At 38.3% G+C, this 19,054-nt stretch overlaps 1 protein-coding gene across 2 annotated transcripts in view; it reads right to left on the bottom strand.

The window, feature by feature from the left end:
• ipo11 (importin 11) overlaps positions 1 to 19,054 on the bottom strand; it is a 114,910-nt gene that overhangs the window by 72,684 nt on the left and 23,172 nt on the right. For both annotated transcript variants that reach the window (XM_056376128.1, XM_056376129.1), the window contains exons 9-15: positions 15,621 to 15,691; positions 15,262 to 15,454; positions 13,976 to 14,128; positions 13,209 to 13,252; positions 10,902 to 10,992; positions 9,784 to 9,831; positions 7,370 to 7,475 (exon numbers count right to left, since the gene is read on the bottom strand). In XM_056376128.1, the coding sequence (XP_056232103.1) occupies positions 7,370 to 7,475; positions 9,784 to 9,831; positions 10,902 to 10,992; positions 13,209 to 13,252; positions 13,976 to 14,128; positions 15,262 to 15,454; positions 15,621 to 15,691 (706 nt within the window). The remainder of the gene's footprint in view (positions 1 to 7,369; positions 7,476 to 9,783; positions 9,832 to 10,901; positions 10,993 to 13,208; positions 13,253 to 13,975; positions 14,129 to 15,261; positions 15,455 to 15,620; positions 15,692 to 19,054) is intronic.

The raw sequence follows: 19,054 nt of genomic DNA, 5'->3' as shown, positions 1-19,054 counted from the left end.
TTGACAGGGGTGTTAGTCCGTCAGTCAAAACTCAGTCAAGACATGACTCATCCCACTTAACCTGTCTCTTCCTACATAACTTCACACAACTGTCAGTGACCCCGCTCATCCGTCTGGCAAACAAATGGGAAATCCATGTGTCAAAATGTGCACTAAATGAAAACCGTAATCATAATTTTAAATTTTGCTTTAACACTTTTCCTTTCCTTCTATTTTGCAGACATTACGGCAGGTTTAGGACAATGTGTTGTAAAAGAGGTAGCTGTGCTGGACACGGTTGGACAAGTCTGAGGCTTTTGTGCGATGCTTCTTCCTTTTCATATTTTGTGTTTTTGACAGCACTTCAGTAGTGTTACTGCCATGTTTGTGTAGTGATCAGAATTTTTATATGCCTTGTGAATGGGAAATAGAGTTTCCTTAATATGGATGAAGCAATTTGAGGCACATAGTTCCCAGGCTGAGGATAGGAAGAGTCTCTTACAGAGTCTGAGCTAATAACCATGAATAATTATTATTACTGGGGCACAAGGTATGCTGCTTACATAAAAACAAAAAGAATTGAAAAAAGCACTAAAAATGTAATTCTTTGGTTTGTATTTTGTTGTATATTTCGTTTTTTTAAGTCATTGTAGGATTTGTGCATGGGGTCAAAGGGTTTTTCAGATTGTGTTTAAGTTTTTGATGACCAGATATGTACTGATGCTGTTTCTACAATACTTCTGTGTAGCCTTTTAGCTCCAGCACTGTGAGCAAATGTCAGTATTCTCACTGGGGCTCAAAGCCTATTCACTTAATGGTGTCAACACCAGGTGAAAGATGGTGTGTCACAATGGGAGCTGATTCAAGAGAAGCAGAGGTAAGCAGAGTTACAGTACACTAAAACTAGCGTAAGGAGGGAAACCGCTAAAAATGCTGACCTCAAACAGGTAAAATTTATCATCAGGGAACTTATTATTAGGGCATGAACCCAAGCTGTGTGAAAAATCCAATGGGATATTTCTTTTGTGTCATAACCCGACATTTCCTGTGTGTACATGCCAAACTCGATTATGTTTGGAGCATAATGCCAACAAAAACCCATTCATAGTGGTAAATATTAGCAATAAGGGAGAATAAAGTTAAAGAGAATCAGAGGACATAATTTCATAGCATCTACTGGTAACCCAGGAGAGTGACCGGCTTTTCTAACAAAATGCTACACAAAAGGTCAAGCCACAAAAGGCAATGTCAAAATTGTCAAAAGTGCTGTCTGACAGTAGAATGATGGAGCACACGCTGTGTCTTTATCTGTATGTATGTATGTGAGACAAAGAGCTTCTTCTGGCAATTCGGAGATGTCAGTGTGAGTGATACTATGGGTGTGTGTGGCTGTGTCCAAGTAAAGGTCACATGCTCATTTTGCTTGAGTGCATGTGCATGTGTAAACAGTATGTGTACTCAAAGATGACATACTGTCATCACTCTAAGACAAGGGAGGAAAAGACTGACAGCAAGTCAAAATTTAAGCATGTGTGGCGGTAAGTACGCAAGTAAGACTGCATACAGCATGTGTTTGTGTAGTCATGTCAATAAGCAACAACCAGCTTTCTGTTTTTTTTTTTTAAAGGGGGCTTACTAGCGGCCCGAGGCTCAGCCACAGGTGTAAGTCACAGTTTTGCTGACAGATACGGTAATTCATTTTCTGACGGTTATTGCTTCATATTGAGTGATATAAACAAACTTACAAAGGGCTAAAACTTAAATCAGTGATGTCCCTCCATAACATCGATTACAATTATGAAATTTACAAACCTAGGTAAAAGGTATTATCACACTTATATCATGACCACTTGCCAACAAAGTGTAATTTGTTCTGAAATTAAAAGCTTCAGTTGTTCAGTTACTCATACAAGTAATTCTGATCTCACTTTTTAACATCATGAAAAATAGTTAATGAGTTCAGAATTGCTGATTTTTGCATTACTAGGCAACAGATGATACCTTGCTTTCATTTTCTTGCTTTTTATCCCCTAGTTTGCAGGAAGGCATGAACATTATGATGCACGTTTGCAGTGCAGGCTCTATAAGCTTTTATTTGCATCATTATAACATGTAACAGACGGCCAAATATGCTGTTTTGCAAACACTTTTAAAATCATGAACAATATCTTTGCAACTCTGGAACTATATAATTGAAAAGCTTTAGATTAATTATCAATAAGCCATCGGGTGTATGGCTTCTGTCATTGACAAGAAATTTAGCTTGAATAGACTTGATTCCAGCACCATGTGCAGATAAGAGAGTGATTGCAACATGGAAGAAATTCCTAGTAATTGACTCAGAACCAAAATCTCTGAGTAGAATCAGAATCAATCAAATCTAAATGATATCCTACTCTGATGAAACAGCATGGTAACTGGGACAGACAAATTGTGAGGTTGGAGGTAGGCAGCTGAAAATCCTGCCTCTGTGGGAGCAGGTGGGTGCAGACTTGTACTCTAAACCCGAGTCTGTCAAGGACAACATTCATTAAGCTGCTCAAATGACACTGGTTTCTCCATAGATACAGGCTTTATGTTCTGCTTTAAGCTCTTTTTTGTAACCCTCTTGCTTAGCATATTGTTGCCAATATCTAGTCTTTTATTGTTCTTTGTGATGTGGATCAAGGTCCAAACAAGCAAGCTGTATGAAACGGCCAATACCCAGAGGGCCAAGGAAGACAGGCAGTGCAGCATGATCTGGGAATGCTCTAGTAACGGCATCAAGTGCATTAACCAGAAAATCTGCTTTGAATGCAGCTTCGGGCAGATGCAAATACAGGTATTGTTCTTCTGCTTCTCCAGAGACGCTGCCATAGTTGGGAAATATTTCAGCCTTACTATTTTCACAGGGTTGCAAAACTAAATTTGATCAGAGCAGACTGGGAGTACTTTTATACCTAGGTGAAATATATACCTTTAAAGTAGTGCTGACAGGGGTTGAATGAAAACATACAGTGGGGTCCAAAAGTCTGTGACCATTTTCAAGTGGTCTCGGACTTTGTGTACTCTTGGATAATCACCCTTGGACTCTGAAAAGCTCTTTTTTTTCTCTATTTTTGCATAGAAAAACTAAATTCTATTATAGATAAATTTTTCACTTAACATCCATTACTTTCATTATTATATAGAGGGTTGTGTGTATAAGTGTGTGTGTGAGTGTGAACATAGTATGTGCTAACCGGTCGGCAGTGGACAACAGCAATAATGCGACAATAATGCACTGGCTCCATCAAAAAAAACCCAAAGGAACAACACAACATTGCTCATATTAAGTAAAGAGACTGGTCAAATAATCCATGGGCTGAATTCAACTCAACTCTCCCGACATGGGCTTCCTCCCAGCACACTCAGGCATGAAAACAAGAAATCGAAAACACAAGATTTCAGCAAACACACAGAGAATAAATACATAATATACACACATTATCATAAACACTATAAACAGCCACTTAGAAGCCAGAGGGTGGACTTTGTAAAGAAACTAAAACTAACAATTATCAAGAAAGACATTTAATCTTTTCTGTTTTTTTTTACTTGTGTTTGTACACTCAATGACTAGAAAAGGCAAAACTGTGCCTGTGCAAAAGTAGAGGGCCATTAAACATGATTTGAATACAGTATTTGTTGCCTAAACATACTGTACAAGCAATGGCCACTTCATTTTTCATAAATAGATTACAATGAGAAATCTTAACGCCTACTGAATAGAGAAACAAGAAATATTGAAAATCCATTAGTTGTGCGCCAGAAATGATTATTTGATGACTGTAGAGTGGTGGTGCTTGAACACTTGAACAATAATAGAGATAAGACAGGTGGCAAGGGCTATTACAAGTAATCACAAGTCTACAATATAAGACTTAATGACCTGGTTCTCGCAATTCCCCAATATCAATCTACCTGAGCACCTTTGGCACGAAACTTGAACGCAGTATCAGTGAAAAAGAAACATCCACCCATAGACAGTAGTACAAAGCACCGGTGTGTGCATGCTTAACTTTGATACCGAGGCACTGCAGGTCCCTTGCTGAGTCACTTCCACAAAGTGTGACGGCTCTTTCAAATGGGGGCCACAGTATGGAAGAGAGAGTGTGGCAAAACATGTCACTTTAAAAATGATCTTTACAAGATAAAAAGGGGGAAAAGGTGGAAAAAGAGCTGTGGGCTGAGATTGAGGGGTCACCGCTTGATTTAGCTACTCTGTGATGGTGCATTTTACTTACAGTTGTAAACGGAAATATTGAACCCCCAAAAGAAAGTAAGGATCTATACCTTAAAGACTTAATTTAAGCAAAATCTGGGTCTGCGGGAAGGTTTATCAGTTGAATAAACAAAGAATGATGTAGTATTTTAGAGTATATGTGTCCCCTGTGCAAGTTGTTTTTTGAGTCTTTATTTTTGGTTGTATTTGTTTTAAACAGCCTGCACTAGCCCCCTTTCCCCCTTTTAGTTTACCTCATTTGTTTATTTTAACACATTTTCCTTAAGCACCTTAAATATAAATAACAAGCTGGTCGAAACAAACCCCTATACAAAATTGTTGATTTCAAAACCTACTGATAGTCTGACCTAAAGTTGGGTTAAAACACTTACCCAACCTTAATTTGTTTCAGCTGTGATGTGTTTATATAAACACCACACAGGCATGTGTTCAAGGTGTGTTGCAACCATGTTGAAGACAAAGGAGCTGTCACAAACGTTGAGAGAGGAATTTCATTGCACCAATAAGGACAAAGGGTATAAAAAGATTTCTAAGACCTGGAACATTCCTAGAGACACCATTGGGAACATTGTATGGAAGTTCAAAACTTACAGCAATGTAATTTCATCAAGAGGCCTGGAATATCCTGGAGCGGTCTACTCAGTCTCCAGATTTAAATCCTATTGAAAATCTTTGGTGGGATTTAAAGAAAGCAGTTGCAGCGTAGAAACCATCAAACCTCAATGAGTTGGAAGCTTTTGCACAAGAGGAATGGGCAAAGTTTCCACAAGAGAGGTGTCAGAAGCTTGTCAGCATTTACTGAAATCGCTTAATAGAGGTTATAAAGGCAAAAGGATGGTCCGCCAAGTATTGAGGTTGTGGGTTGAATAATAGTGTACATGGACATTTGCCAAGAGAACTACAAAATGAACTTCCTCTCACTGAGGGAGATCATCAGACATGTCCCTGCTTTAATATCCATGCTGAATCTACAGCCTCTTCAAAAGACAGTGCGAACATTTAAAATCTGACAGCCTGATTCAGCACCTCAGGACAGAGAACTCAATGGGAGTTGAGAAGTTTATGGGCTGTCCTTGGCATTACTAAACATAAAAACTCGAATGGCACTCAGTACAGCGCATACTTTCACCAAACGTCTGTCAGACAGACATATCAGATTTTTTTCTCATCAAGACCCATACCTTAATTCCTAAGAAATTGACGAAATTGACAAAAATGACAAAAAGTGCCCTTCTCTCACAATGTTAAGGAAGAATTGCTGGATTCGTCCTTTCAACCGGATCCAATCATTTTATGGGTTCCTCCTTCACCTATGCCCCATCCCTGCACCAAGCTTGGTGCAAATGGGTTCTGAACTTTTTGCTGCTGACAAACAAACGAACCAACAGACAGATACTGGTGAAAAACCTCTTTGGCTGAGGTAAAAATCCTCTTTGCACAAAGCCTTATCAGTTATCTGTTCATAATCAACAATTTCACCGAGGAGACTAAAACCAATAATGGAGATAACATAAGATGAGCGCAAACAACTATTAACTAAGGAGCCACAGGCTCACTTGTGCCCTGAGCCAGACAATTGAATGGGGGATATTTCTTCATAGTCATCAACACATCCAGAGTATTTTATTTCAAAACAGTTGTTAGTTTCCCTCTATTTTTTTCATCTGCCATTGAGGGAGCAGAGTTAATAACTACAGGCTCGTGTTTGCATTCATGTGTGAGTGCATGAGACAAAAAGAGCAACAGAGGTGGTGTTTGGCTGAATTCCTGTGCATTTGTATTTATTTCTCATTTATTTCTATTCATACACCAGTGACCTAGGGTGACATTCCCAGTCATTTTAGCTTGTTCAAATACAAAATAATCAAGTAAAACTTTTAATATCAAAAACTAAAATACAAATTACATACTGTGGGGGTGAACTGGCTTTAAAAAAACAAAAAACAAAGTGGGGGGGGGTTGTTCACACCTGCAGTGTGTGGGAACAGAGCCACAGTGACATCAACAGGCCTGCACTCTGATGTCAGTACCAACCTGAAGGGCCGACCTTTTGAGTGCTGCAGGCTTTTTATTTTTATAGTCTTGTCATTTGTGTGTGTTCTTTGTTCTTCATATCACTCACGCCACCTTCCCTCTGGCCACTCTCCCTCTGGCCACTCTCCCTCTTTCCCATCACAATTTAAATGATTAATCCATTTAAATGCATTAATCTATTACCTCACTGTTTATTGTTCCTGCAGCTGAGTGTAGACTCATGATCAGAGTCAAGTTATTTCTCAGTTTGTAGGACAGTATTTCTTGTTGAGTGATTGTGTGAGTGCAAGCAGCAGTTGTTAATGTGACGGTGACAGACGTTGGCTCCAAACATCAGCTGGCTACTTATGAGCCTTTTTGGCATGCAGCAACTGTGCTGATGACTGTAATTAATAGCTGGACAGAGGTTAATAGTCAATTACATTGACTTACGCTGAAAGGAATGTTAACTTTGCAATGTATCAGATGCCACTAATATCTGAAAGGCAGATAACATGCAGTAAAACAAACACTCATTTAAAAAGACCTCCCGAGTTGCTCTAGGTTTCACTATTATTGTTTCAAGCCTGCATTACATTGGTGATGACAGAAGTCATCCCCTTCCTAACAATGATGCAGTTAAATATACTACTGCACACAATGAGGAAAGAGGAACTTGTAGAACACTAGCAGTTCAATTCACTTCAATGGCTCTGCCTTGAGGAAATCTATTACATTCAAATTTTTTTTTTTTTTTTTTTTTTTTAAAGCTGTGTCAGAAAAGAGGTGACTCAACTCTGATAATTTCTTAGGCTGTTCAGAAAACATTTTAGGCGTTATGTAATGTTGTTCACTCACTAATACTTATAGACTTATATACTTATAGAACATACATACTGTGAGGTTGTATGAAGGCAACTGCTCTAACATTACAAACTTGACAAACATGATTTGTTGGGATTTGAGTGTTCATGTTTTCCTACTGTAGGCAGAGCTGGCATTTTTATTTATTTTTTACTCTGTAATTCGTGTTACTTGTTAAACACAAAATATCATGACAAAAGGAAAAGAAATAAAGATGCTAAGAAAAAAGTGTCACTTCCAACACAATACCTGTGATGGCTGACTTGCAGCTCTCCAAGAAGCTGATTCTTGAACCACTGGTCAAAGTCCACATTGTCAAACAGTTCATAGGCTGCCAGTCCCACTGCATTGTATACTGCAGATAAAACAACCACAGTCAGAAAACCAATTCAATTTGGTCACAATAAGATTGATAATATTAAACTTCTAAAAAGTGCAATACAAAAAAGATAAGTTAAAGTTATGAAAGAAATAACATACAAAAGACATAATACAGCTTCATAGAATTAGAAATTAGAAGCAGAAGACTAAGACTCATTCATTCTTATTGGGCACTTTTAAAAGTAAATTGCTGCATTTTGCCACAACAGGAGTAGTGGCAAGAGTCATATCTTATTAATCACACTACACTGCATCACTTGTCAGGTTTGATTTCAATGTTTAAAAATTTGATTGTTTTATGATGGTGCAAATCCTTTAAAATTGGGCTCTACAGTTGAATAAAACACAAAAAGATAAACCGAGTCTGCTATAATTCTGTCCTGCAAAATAATCACGGCCAAGATAAAATAACACAAAAGAAATTTTAGCAACAGTTCTTTCTTGGCAAATATATAAGGAAGGAAAGTAAAAGGAGATCTTCAGGCAGAAACTGGTGTAATAGAGGCAGAAATGTAGAAGGGGCACTAAAAAGACAACAAGGTGAGATCAGAAACAGTATGAGAACAATATAACATAGACAGACAAAAATAATACAAGTGGAAGAGATGTTTCCTGTTACGTTTTATATTTTATCTTTAAAAGTAATGAATTTTGAGATGGCAAAAAGAAAAGAATGAGAGAAAGGGAAAAGAGCAGAGACGGAGAAGGGAGGAGACTTAACAGAGAGAAGTTTTTCCATTACTTTAATTCTCTGGTATTATGCAAGGCTGGCACTGGGCAAGAGTATATTGTGATCTAAAGAAAGTCTGTGTAAGTGTGTCTGAGAGAGGGAAAAGGAGAGAAAAGCCAGAGAAGAAAGCAAGGGAAATATATAAAACACAATAGGTGTCTCTCAGCAGAATGATCAAAAATCTTATTAAGCAGCAAAACGCCTCACAGACATATTTTCTTTCATTTATCTTGGCAAAAAGATGGACAGATGGAGGGATAGGCAGAATAGATGGATAGTCCAAAGGTACTAAAGCAGTGGCCTTGATGCTTATCACAAAAGCCAAATCTTTGAGGAGTTACTATTTACAGTATATAAAACAGACAGGAAATTGTAAACGCTCACAAAGAGTAATGTGCAATTTTCTTTTGCTTCCCTTCCCCCTTAGACTGAAGGGTGAAAAGGCAGCTAAGAGTTCTGTTGTTTGTGGATCCTCACTATTCTTTACTACACTATTAATACTATTCTTAGTATTTTGATTATCACATTTGGTGGTGTTGTTTGACACAAAGACCTTATTTTGAATAATATAGCAGTGCTGTGGACCAGCAAAACCACAAGTTTTCAGGTGTATTTTTAGTCAAGAAAGGACTAAACCCAGAGTGCTAATGTTGCACCAAAATAAACAAACATACTCAATTTTACTGTTAAATATTTCACAAAGGTAATGCTGCTGCTACTTGCTGATACTTGGTTGAATGAATTATCAACTATAAAAAGAAGCTAAACAGGTAGTTGTGGTTTTGTAGCACTGTCTATTACATGTGACAAATATCTTTACAGCACACAGGATGAACTAATGTGCCTGTTCCAGTCTTCAGCTCATCGACGTAGGTTCCGGCAGATAATTTTGAGTTAGGGACTCAAAGAAACACAGGCCCTTCTTTTTACAGCAGTATATTTTAGGTCTAAGTCCATTATCATTTTTGATTTATTTATTTTTTGAAAAGAATCAGCCCCTGCGGTTATTATGCGCCCCTTTAACCTCTTCAACCAGCTTCAGCTGTGCCACAAATGATCTGCCATTCCTGCTGCTGCTACCCCAGCACAGCTTGATCATCCACTGATGTGTGCCGTTTTATCAACACTGTCAGCTGACTGCTGAGATCTCTACAGGCATCCAGCTTCAACAGAGGCCATCTTAGCAGGCAATCCAAACAGTCTGTGATTTAGTTGTGTATGTCATAAAACCCGAGTTAGTCACATTATAAAATGCAACCAAAAAAGGGAATCTATGAGTAAAATGAATATTTTCACTTTATATCTCATTTTAAAATGATTGTTTTGCATCCTGTAGCTCTCTTTGTTCAAATCTATGTCATTTTACCCTGCTCACCCTTCTCCATCGTTTTTCATTGTGTGGAATTGTAGCAATATAATTTCCTTAAGAGAGCCAGCCTGACAAGCTTCGTATTTTGTTTTAAAAATATAATGGGAATGTCAGGGAAATCAGGCTCATTTGAGTGAAGATCAGTCATTTGACCAGAAAGAGTAGGTGAAGCCTGTGACTCACCTGCATCCTTCATTAGCAGCTGGACGGGATCTTCCACATTGGTGGGACCTGCAAAAGCACGCACATACATTGGATGTAATTCCAGTAATAAGACAGACTGTATTTGTAAGGTAAGAGTTCTGATAATGTGGAAGTTTTTCAATGATAACAGCAGATATTTAGGATTTAAGAGACCCAATAACAACATCCTGTCACAGTTGCAACATTAAGAAGCCTGGGCTCCACTATAACAGTCATTTCACTGTTCACATTTTATCGTTCTCGCCTTCTCCATTAGTCCTTGTTGTGTACTCAGATCTCAAAATCCATAACCGCCTCCTTTCAACCAAAGAATAGCCCAATCTGACGTCTTCCTCGCTCCAGCAAAACCCATTTCCACTCTGTCTCTTGAAAACAAGAGCAGCTTGGGAGACACGCTGGAAGCAGACCCTAGGATCTGCACGTTTGAGCAGCAGCACTGCTAATTCAGCGACAGAACAAGAGCTACACGCCAGTACCACCAGGAGACCAGTGTGTGGGTGTTTGTGTGTGTGTGCATGTATGCGACTGACAAGAGAGTTGAGAGTGGTTGTAATGGTGGAGGTAGTCACCAGGGAGCTTGATGGTGCTGTCAAGCCTACAGATTGCAAGATACACGTACTTTGATTGCTAACGGCAACATGAAGAAAGCTGCATGCTTTGCTGTTCATTTCATGATGGGAAATAGGGTCTGAGATCTGAGGCGTATTTTGTTTTACAAGGGATGTATACATTACAGTATGTGCGAGGTGGGGCAATTTTATCTGCAGAGCATCTCTCAAGACACAAAGTCAATTTACTTAAGTCAATTTATAAGTACTTTGAATACGGTTTATAAATGCACTGAAAAAGCATTAAATATATATAAAAAAAATGAAATAACACTGCACCACAAACAGCCTCCAAAACGACCATACATACAATTTAATCTAAACTGCTCCAACACAAACTTTATAACCTTTATGAAGACAGGATTTGTTGCACAGCTGTATTAGACAGCACATTGTCCCTTGTATTGAAAGAATAACAAAGGTTTTGCTGAAAAGGAAGCAGACTTTGCTTTTGGCATGTAATAATATTTGAATTGACATTTAACTGACCCTGGAGATTTTGAACCATATCCAGTAGCACCGGCGTCAGGGTCTGGCTGTAGTTGTGGAAGATATCCAGGAACAATACTTCTGTACAAGGCTAAATAGGAAGGAACAGAGCAGAGGAGACAAAAAGAAAGTCACTTGATTGGCAGAATAGATGGTACACACATGCTGCCACTGTATGCGGAAGTCATCACACAATCATTCATTTGTTTTTCACCCGGTATCAGTTCTCCCCATTCTTTGCAGCCACCTGCAGTCTTGTTGGGCACTCAGTGGTGGTGAAGGGGGGAAAATATAACATGAATAAGTGACGTCAGTGCATACCATCTATAAACACAAAGACAAATTTATACAAAGGGGCATGACAAACACACACACAAACAATGACAAAAAATCCCTTGAGCTCCTGGTTCAATGAAGAGTCAGTGTGACTGTGTGTGCTAGTGTGTTCGGACAGAGAAATGTTAGTCCAGCCACCCTCTTTATTGGTTTAAGATGTCATCAAAAAAAAATCAATATCAAATAACAGGTGTAAGAAATCCGACAACGTGGGCTGTGCCGGTTCATGAATACATGCTGTGTGCTATAGTAGATGTGCATGTGTGTGACATCTCACAGCATGTATAACCTTTCCGCCTTGTTGGCTAAAGGTCAGAAGATACATGGCACTTCTGAAAAGCCAATCCCGCTTGATGAGATCAGGACAAACACAAAACCCTTGTTTAGCTGGGAAAAATATAGACGGACAGTAATATTGATAGGGGACCGTCATCTACAGATCAGCCATTAGAATTGGTGATCAAGAGAGAAATAGATGGACAGTGACATGTGACCCATGAACATCCTGAACATGAGGATGAGCTAATGTGTCAATCAAGAGATATACATAGACAGACACCAAAATGTGTGCATTTAGATGCTATGTTAGTACTAAATATAAGTTGATATTAGCCTCTGTAATCTATACAGTTCCTTTTCTCTGCTTAGATCCGCAGAGGTGTTCATGTTTATCTTCCCAAGACTTTCAGCCTTAATGACTCTCATCATTTTTATATATTATTTCAATGTTTTTATTTTCACTTACACATTTTATCATCTACCGTCTTTCTGTTGATTGTGCTTCTACTCACCCTTATTTTATTGTACTATTTCATTTTTCATTGTAAAGCATCATGAGCTACATCTCTTGTATAAAAAGTGCTTTCTCATTATTATCATTATTATTAGTAGTAGTAGTAGTAGCAGCAGTACTATAAACTCTATCCATATTTCAATAAAAAAGCAGCAAGATCTTATACTAAAACAGTGTACTATTGAAAGTTCTAAGAACACTCTTATATTTATAATTTAATCACTTTTAATTAAGCACTTCACGTGTATGTCTGTAAAATGTTCATCATTTATGTATGTTTATGTATTCTAACAAAAACACTGTAGAACGGAGAGATCAAAAAGGAAGAATGATTGAATAAAAACAAAACAACTTAGAACTGCTCAGTGTTTTTGATACTGAAAATTCTAAATCGTATCTCATAGACTGTTATGCCGCATTTCTTCTACTGCTGTGCTGTAAATGAATTAAAACTTTTAAAACAGGACCTCGAGGTCCAATGAAAGAATGCTTGAGTGTACTTCAAAGCACCGGCAGGGTACAAGTTTGTCATCTGAAGTGATGAAAGTAAGTAGAACGGGGCTCAACGCAGAGCTGGAAGGGACGAAAAAATGAGGGGTAGACGGAAGAAAAATACAACAGTGGATAAGAAATGATGTCATGACTCAGAAAAACAGCTGAAGATAAGCCTCTGCCAACTAACTAGACACAGGCACAGAGACAGGCTATAAAGCCCCGGGGACCACTAACTGTTTTATGATGCTGTAGTGATACAATCTGCTCCGTGGCACCACATAAAATGCTGCTTTGAATTTTAGAAAATACAGAATACACTAAAACATATTTGTGACAATTAATATTAAAGCAATTACACTGAAATTAGATCTACTGCTGTTACGGTTGTTTAATCAACATTTTATAATTTTGAGAAGGGATGTTTACTTTTTTTTCTTACAGAAGTTAATCTTTAGTCTTGGTAAACTAGACATTCAGCTTTACCCAGAAATGCACGAGGCAGATTTAGTTTCTTTTCAGTGTTCCTCTTCAGGTTGGGGGTGTCAGTGTGTAGTTGATGTATTGTTTTTGTGTGATGGGTTGAGTCTATATTTTGCTCATTTTTGGTGTGTGTGTGTGTGTGTGTGTGTGTGTGTGTGTGTGTGTGTGTGTGTGTGTGTGTGTGTGTGTGTGTGTGTAGTTACCCGTAGACTGTATTTCCAAGAGTCGCCACCTGTTTCTTCAACAGCTGGAAAATGATGAAAAATGGTTTTCTATTAGGAAATGCTGGTCTGGGGTTTATGGCTGTAAATCTTGTCTGAGCAGTGGTTCTGTCAAACTAAATACAGTGTCAGTTCAACACTGAACTACCACACTGGGCCCTGGTGCTCTCAGCTAACAAAATGTTGTGTCTGAGTGGTCAGTGCCAGTTTCAAAATGTCAGAAAATAAAATGTGTTACTAAGATCTCAATTGCTGCCATTGCTACAACCAACACCAAGAGCTTTACCTTGTAATCTATTTCACTGAGCACTCTAAGGGGAATCCACATCAGCCTTTCATCAAACATAGAATATTTCTGCTTTAGATAAATATCAGCCTCTGATCACAAGTTAGGATGTTTGATATACATAATGAAATGCTCCGTTACATAAAAATACCAACACATTAACAACGTTAATGGAACATTATTATCACATGCACAATCAATTCAAGAAACTACAGTTCAACACTTCACCTTCCTGCATTGATGCAAGATCACTACTATATGAATACATCAGTACATTAAAAAAATAAGTTCTGTTGAAGTCTGCAGCCAAACCAGCATTGCTGACTTCAAGAATTGTAGAACTGGCTAACACTCGCTGTTCTGGACAGTTCCAGAGAAGATGCCTGTTAACTCGGCCGGTCTGCAAGTCTAGATAAGCCCAAACATTTGCATTCAGCCTGTTTATCTGGGGATGTGCTATTACCAAAGCTCTCAGGGTCCTCTTCCCACATTGCCAGCTCTTCCTCTGTGAGAAGGAAGTAGTGTGAGACGAGCCGACGTCCAATCTCTGTCAGTGTAGGGTGTGTGAAGAATGCTGTCTTGATCTTGTGAGCCTCCAGACTCTCTGGTTTACTGTCTGAGGGAGGGAGGGAGGGAGAGAGGAGTGACAGTGTAAGAAAATGGAAAAAAGATATTTCACAGTTTACAAATAAACATATATAAAATAATCCATACATTGAAGCATTGCATTGCTTTGCAGTATATAGGATTCTTAAATCTAAAAGTAGACTGCATGCTCAAATCTCTTAATTTCAGACAAAAACAAAATAGCAAAAGGAGCAGCTTAAGTAATCTTGTACTGAAAGAAAATCTCTTCTCTGCAGCTCATCTTGATTTTCAGTGAAAATGTGGATGATCTAAGGATCTCTATTTTAACATCCAAAACGCATCAAGCATTTTAGTAAAAAAACAATATCCAACTAGACAGACTGTGAGTCATTTCCACTTTACCTGTGGCCCTTGACCTCCATGCCACTACCGGTACAGTACAAAGGACGGACCAGCTTTTAATACTCTTAGACACACATAAGTCATCCTGTCTGAATATCTGACAGACAACATCGGCCTAGTAAATAAGTCAGATGGCCGCTCTGAGCTAAGCCATGTCAGTCAAGGCTCAGTCTTTATAAGCTTGCTACTCAAAATACTTTTGTTTTCCTGTTTGGAAATAGGTAAAAAAACAAACCCAAAGTCGAGCTTAGCACATTCAGACATTCAAATGAAAGCAAGCTATTAACACAAGAACCACAAAAATGTGGCTATGTTCTCTGTCAACTAACAATTGCTTAGGAGAAAGATCTTTAGTGAGGCACACCAAAGACCATGCGAGCCTGCAGAACAGAGACTGAGCGTTGTCCTCCACAGCTAATGAAGCACTGGAGGCCCTCTGACAGCTTGAAATAAACATGAGCCATGGTGAGGTACGGTGACGTTGATGGTATTACAGTGTTGTGCTTTTTCAAAACCCTGTCAGTGATCAGCTTTGAAGAGCTAGTGGCATTTTCTTTGGGTCTCTGAATCATAGCCCTAAAATTCAGATTTTCTTGTTACGCTTTAACTCCAATTTTCTTTCTCCTCATCTATCTCTGCAATTCTTATCACTCGTCTGTCATGTCTTTTTTTTTTTTTTGCCCCTTCTTTCATGTCTTCATTCATCCATTATTTTCCTCCCTGCCTGTTCCCCTGTTTCCCAAAGCTCTAATATCCTACCATCAATGTTCTTGGCAGGTTTGTAGGCATCGTTCTTTACAATCATCTTGATGAGGTTCATGCACTGAACAATGAAGCGCTCAAAGGTCACTCCCTCCCCTGCAGGTGTGAACACGTAGCTGACGGCAAATTCCAGGGAACGCTGGATTAGGGGTATGAATGCACATGGATGGTACTCCAGGAAGTCTAACAACTACATGACAGGGAGGTAAGAAAATTACAGAAGAGGAGAAACATAGGGAAGGAGAAAGAAATGAGTTAGTCTGTACTTACAACCATACCAACATACAACCTACTCATTAATAATGAGACAGACATTTGGCATTTATTATTATATATCAATATGAAAGTTAACTCACAACTTTAGTGTATAGTATGATTGTCTTCTCCAGCTTTTCTCTGCATGTGCTATCTGGACCAACCTGTCGACCTGAAACACAAACAAACCACACACCATTGTTACTTAGCAGCAGTGCACGTAATAACATACAACATCCTCAGGCAATTGTCACATACTGGCAAAGAAGATCCATAGTTATTTCATTTAAATCCAAGTAATTCAGTTTGTCAATAATGTGATATAACACTGGAGGGTAATCGAAATAAGGTGATATAGTATTGCTCTAACCTTCATTTATATCCATAAAGTTATTAAAAACACTTTTAGAGATATATAATTATTATTATTAAAACATAGGTACAATGTTATTTATATGACCATAGACAATCAGTCAGCAACTTTTGTATTACATTTTTTTTCACAAAATGGATTTTTATAAAAAGGAACTTTGACATTTGCTTTTTTGCTCTTTTGACAAGGCAGCTTTGCTTCATACCTTTGGAAAGAGGCAGGCTAGCCGTTTCTATAAGGTCCAGTCTTTATGGTAAGCTAAGCTAATCATCTCCTGGCTCCAGCTTCATACTGTATATAACAGACAGATATGACTGGGCTTTCCATTTTCTCACAAATTCTGGACAAAAGAAATGAATACCCATATTTCCCAAATGTAAAACTATTCCTTTAATAGTAATGAAATGTTGCCCCCAATGTCCACAACAAGTCATTACCACTTGATGGAGGAGTGTTTGGCTCTTCAGAAACACTTTATTTTCCAAAAGAAAATGAGATTCTTAACTTTCTGCTCCTGGCGTATTTTTCAGCCTATGTCTTCATAAAAAGATAGACTGCATATGAAGCCCACATAAGAAACGACTGCATCAACTGTTGATATTGAGATTTTAAAATGAGTCACAGTTAATTCAGAGGAAACCTTTTCAGTATGATATGAAACATTAGATGAAAAATCGTCTTAACTGGTGTCTAGTCCTGTCTACTCAATACAGTCATCATTGACCCTCTGTAAAAAGGTAGAGAAAAACTGAAAGAGTAGGAACAAGATTAGAGGGAGGACAGCAAAAGAAACAGAAAATTCTCTGGGACATTAACTTAACTTGGCTTCATGGCTTGATTTACTACAACAAACTTTTCCTTTCTTTAAGGTCAAATGCCCACTCCACCCTGCTACCTTGTGAGAGTCCCATGGGCCCATTACAACCTTTGGGGTATATAATAAAGTACTGTAATAAAATCATTCAAAAATGACCATGAGTATGGCTCCCTCCCTCTGATGTAAATTTTGGCTCCATAAAGCCACTCATGATGCTCGAGCCAATAAAGATGTCCCATGTAGTTTACTTCCTTGTCAACCTCGCTGATGAAATCGGCAGAGACAATAACAGTCTCTGGCGTTCCTCCAATCACTTGTGAACAGCCAGGGTCATCTTTTCCCGTCCCCTTATACACACACATTCATTCCTTTCAGCAACCATTGATCTACAGCGACACAGGATTGATTTAAAAAAAAAAAAAACTTAACAGGTTCAAAGATTGCTTTGTCTTCCTTCTTTGGGATTTGTCACGGATAAGGGATGATCAAGATGAAAACACCATTGCATTGTAATGACTGTGTCTCCATGCCATTGTTTCCTTGTTTGCAAGTGTTCAACAGCTGATAAACATATGCAACATCTTCTTGCATTAAGTATTCATAGATCTGAACCACTCCAATAAAATTCATAGACATAGATAGATAGAAAATGAAGACAGTAAATAAAGAAAGAACACTTAAACTAAAGGGTATTCATTATTTCTGACTGTAGCATAGCAAGAAAGTTTTCAACAATGTAGTGACTGACAGAAATAGACAGGTGACCTCAGATGGAGGACAAACATCAAACAGGAGGAGCCAGACATCTGAATAGCCTGTCCCAAAAAACACCAGTGAATATAGCTGACCTTATCAGGCTGTGCAGAGATGATATTTCTCCCCAGCCCGGCCGTGAGCTGCCTTGGTGCTTTCCCCTATCAGCCTGGCAAAAATACCAACAGGACCCTGACCCTGTCTCCATTGCCATCAGCAGAGTAAATATTGGAAGTGTTAGTAGCGGCTGATTTCTGAAATGATATTTCTTTTCTAACATCTGCTGCTATGGCAGCTTGTGGAGTCTCTCTGTGTCTGAGATTTATCTCACTCACTGGGCGTTGCTATGACAAACTTGCATAGAAAAGAAGAAAGGATCATTGATAGTGAGATCTGACAGTAAAAGTGAGCTAACATAGCTGCCACTGAACTGGGCGGTGACCACTCAAAAGGTGACACTCATTGGCTGTTTTCACCACATAAACTTCAGAGAGAGTGAGTGAATGAATGAGTGACAGGGGGGGCAATGAAAGAACAAAGACGATGAACAAGAGAAACAGAGCTTAAGTCACCCATTGTTTGATTGAGGTTACAAGCAGAAATTAGTAACAACACAAGACTTAGACTGTTTATTTTTAGTTTTCAGTTTCTTTTCCCACTTCTGTACATCTCTTCATTCATTAATTTCATCTGCTCAAACATCTGAATGACAAATCACAGGATGACTTTTTTTACAATTCCATATTATTCTTATTTGCCTAATCTTCACAGTTCTTCAGATGGAGTAGAAACACAAAAGAAAAGAGGACTTTTAGTTCCTAGTTAAGGTCCTGAGTGTAGTTCCTGTGGCTATTTAGTACCTGGAACTATTAAGTCTAATACGGTTAATAACAGTCGTTGAATAGAGTAGTTACCACTCAAATGGTGTCACTAAGTAACAGAGTAAGATGACAATAAAGTCTCCTTGTATTTTCTTTATATTAAGAACTAAGACTTCCTTCATTTCACAAGTGCAGAAGAGGAACATGGTGTCCATACTCAATAAACAGGCACTGTAGACAGCTCATTTAAGACACCACTAAATGGCCTCTTTCATTTTTGAGTTTGTGATTTCAACTGGAAAAGAGAGTTAAAATTAAATATTGTTCCTTCAGGGCCAAAGAATAAAACTGACAAACGGGGGAAAAAACAAAATATCTTAAGTGTGTGTTAATATGGGGTAATTCCTGTTAAAGCAAGATGCTGGGCGGTGACACGACACAGCAAAGCAAGGGATCCTTTCCACACATAAACCAATGAAATACAAGTGAGGGAGACGAACATTGTTTGATTTGATGGGGGGACCAGAAGGGTGAGATTGCTTAATATTATTTGATAGCTTTATGGCTTAGATTTTATGTTCACTCCTACTAGTGTAGGATGAGGTCAACATGAAAGATTTTCCAGGAAGACACATTTCATGGAGTCTTTAATCTCCTCTCTAAAATTACAAAGATTCTCATTCTTTGAATCAGACTCGTACTTTTAAACAATAGTACAGTGACCATAAGGTCTTCTGTTTTCTATTGGTTTACAAGAAAAATCCTTAAATC

This window comes from Seriola aureovittata, chromosome 5 (genome assembly GCF_021018895.1).
Source record: "Seriola aureovittata isolate HTS-2021-v1 ecotype China chromosome 5, ASM2101889v1, whole genome shotgun sequence".
NCBI lineage: Eukaryota > Metazoa > Chordata > Actinopteri > Carangiformes > Carangidae > Seriola > Seriola aureovittata.
The sequence above is the reverse complement of the archived record's forward strand: the minus strand, read 5'-3'. Positions and strand labels throughout refer to the sequence as shown.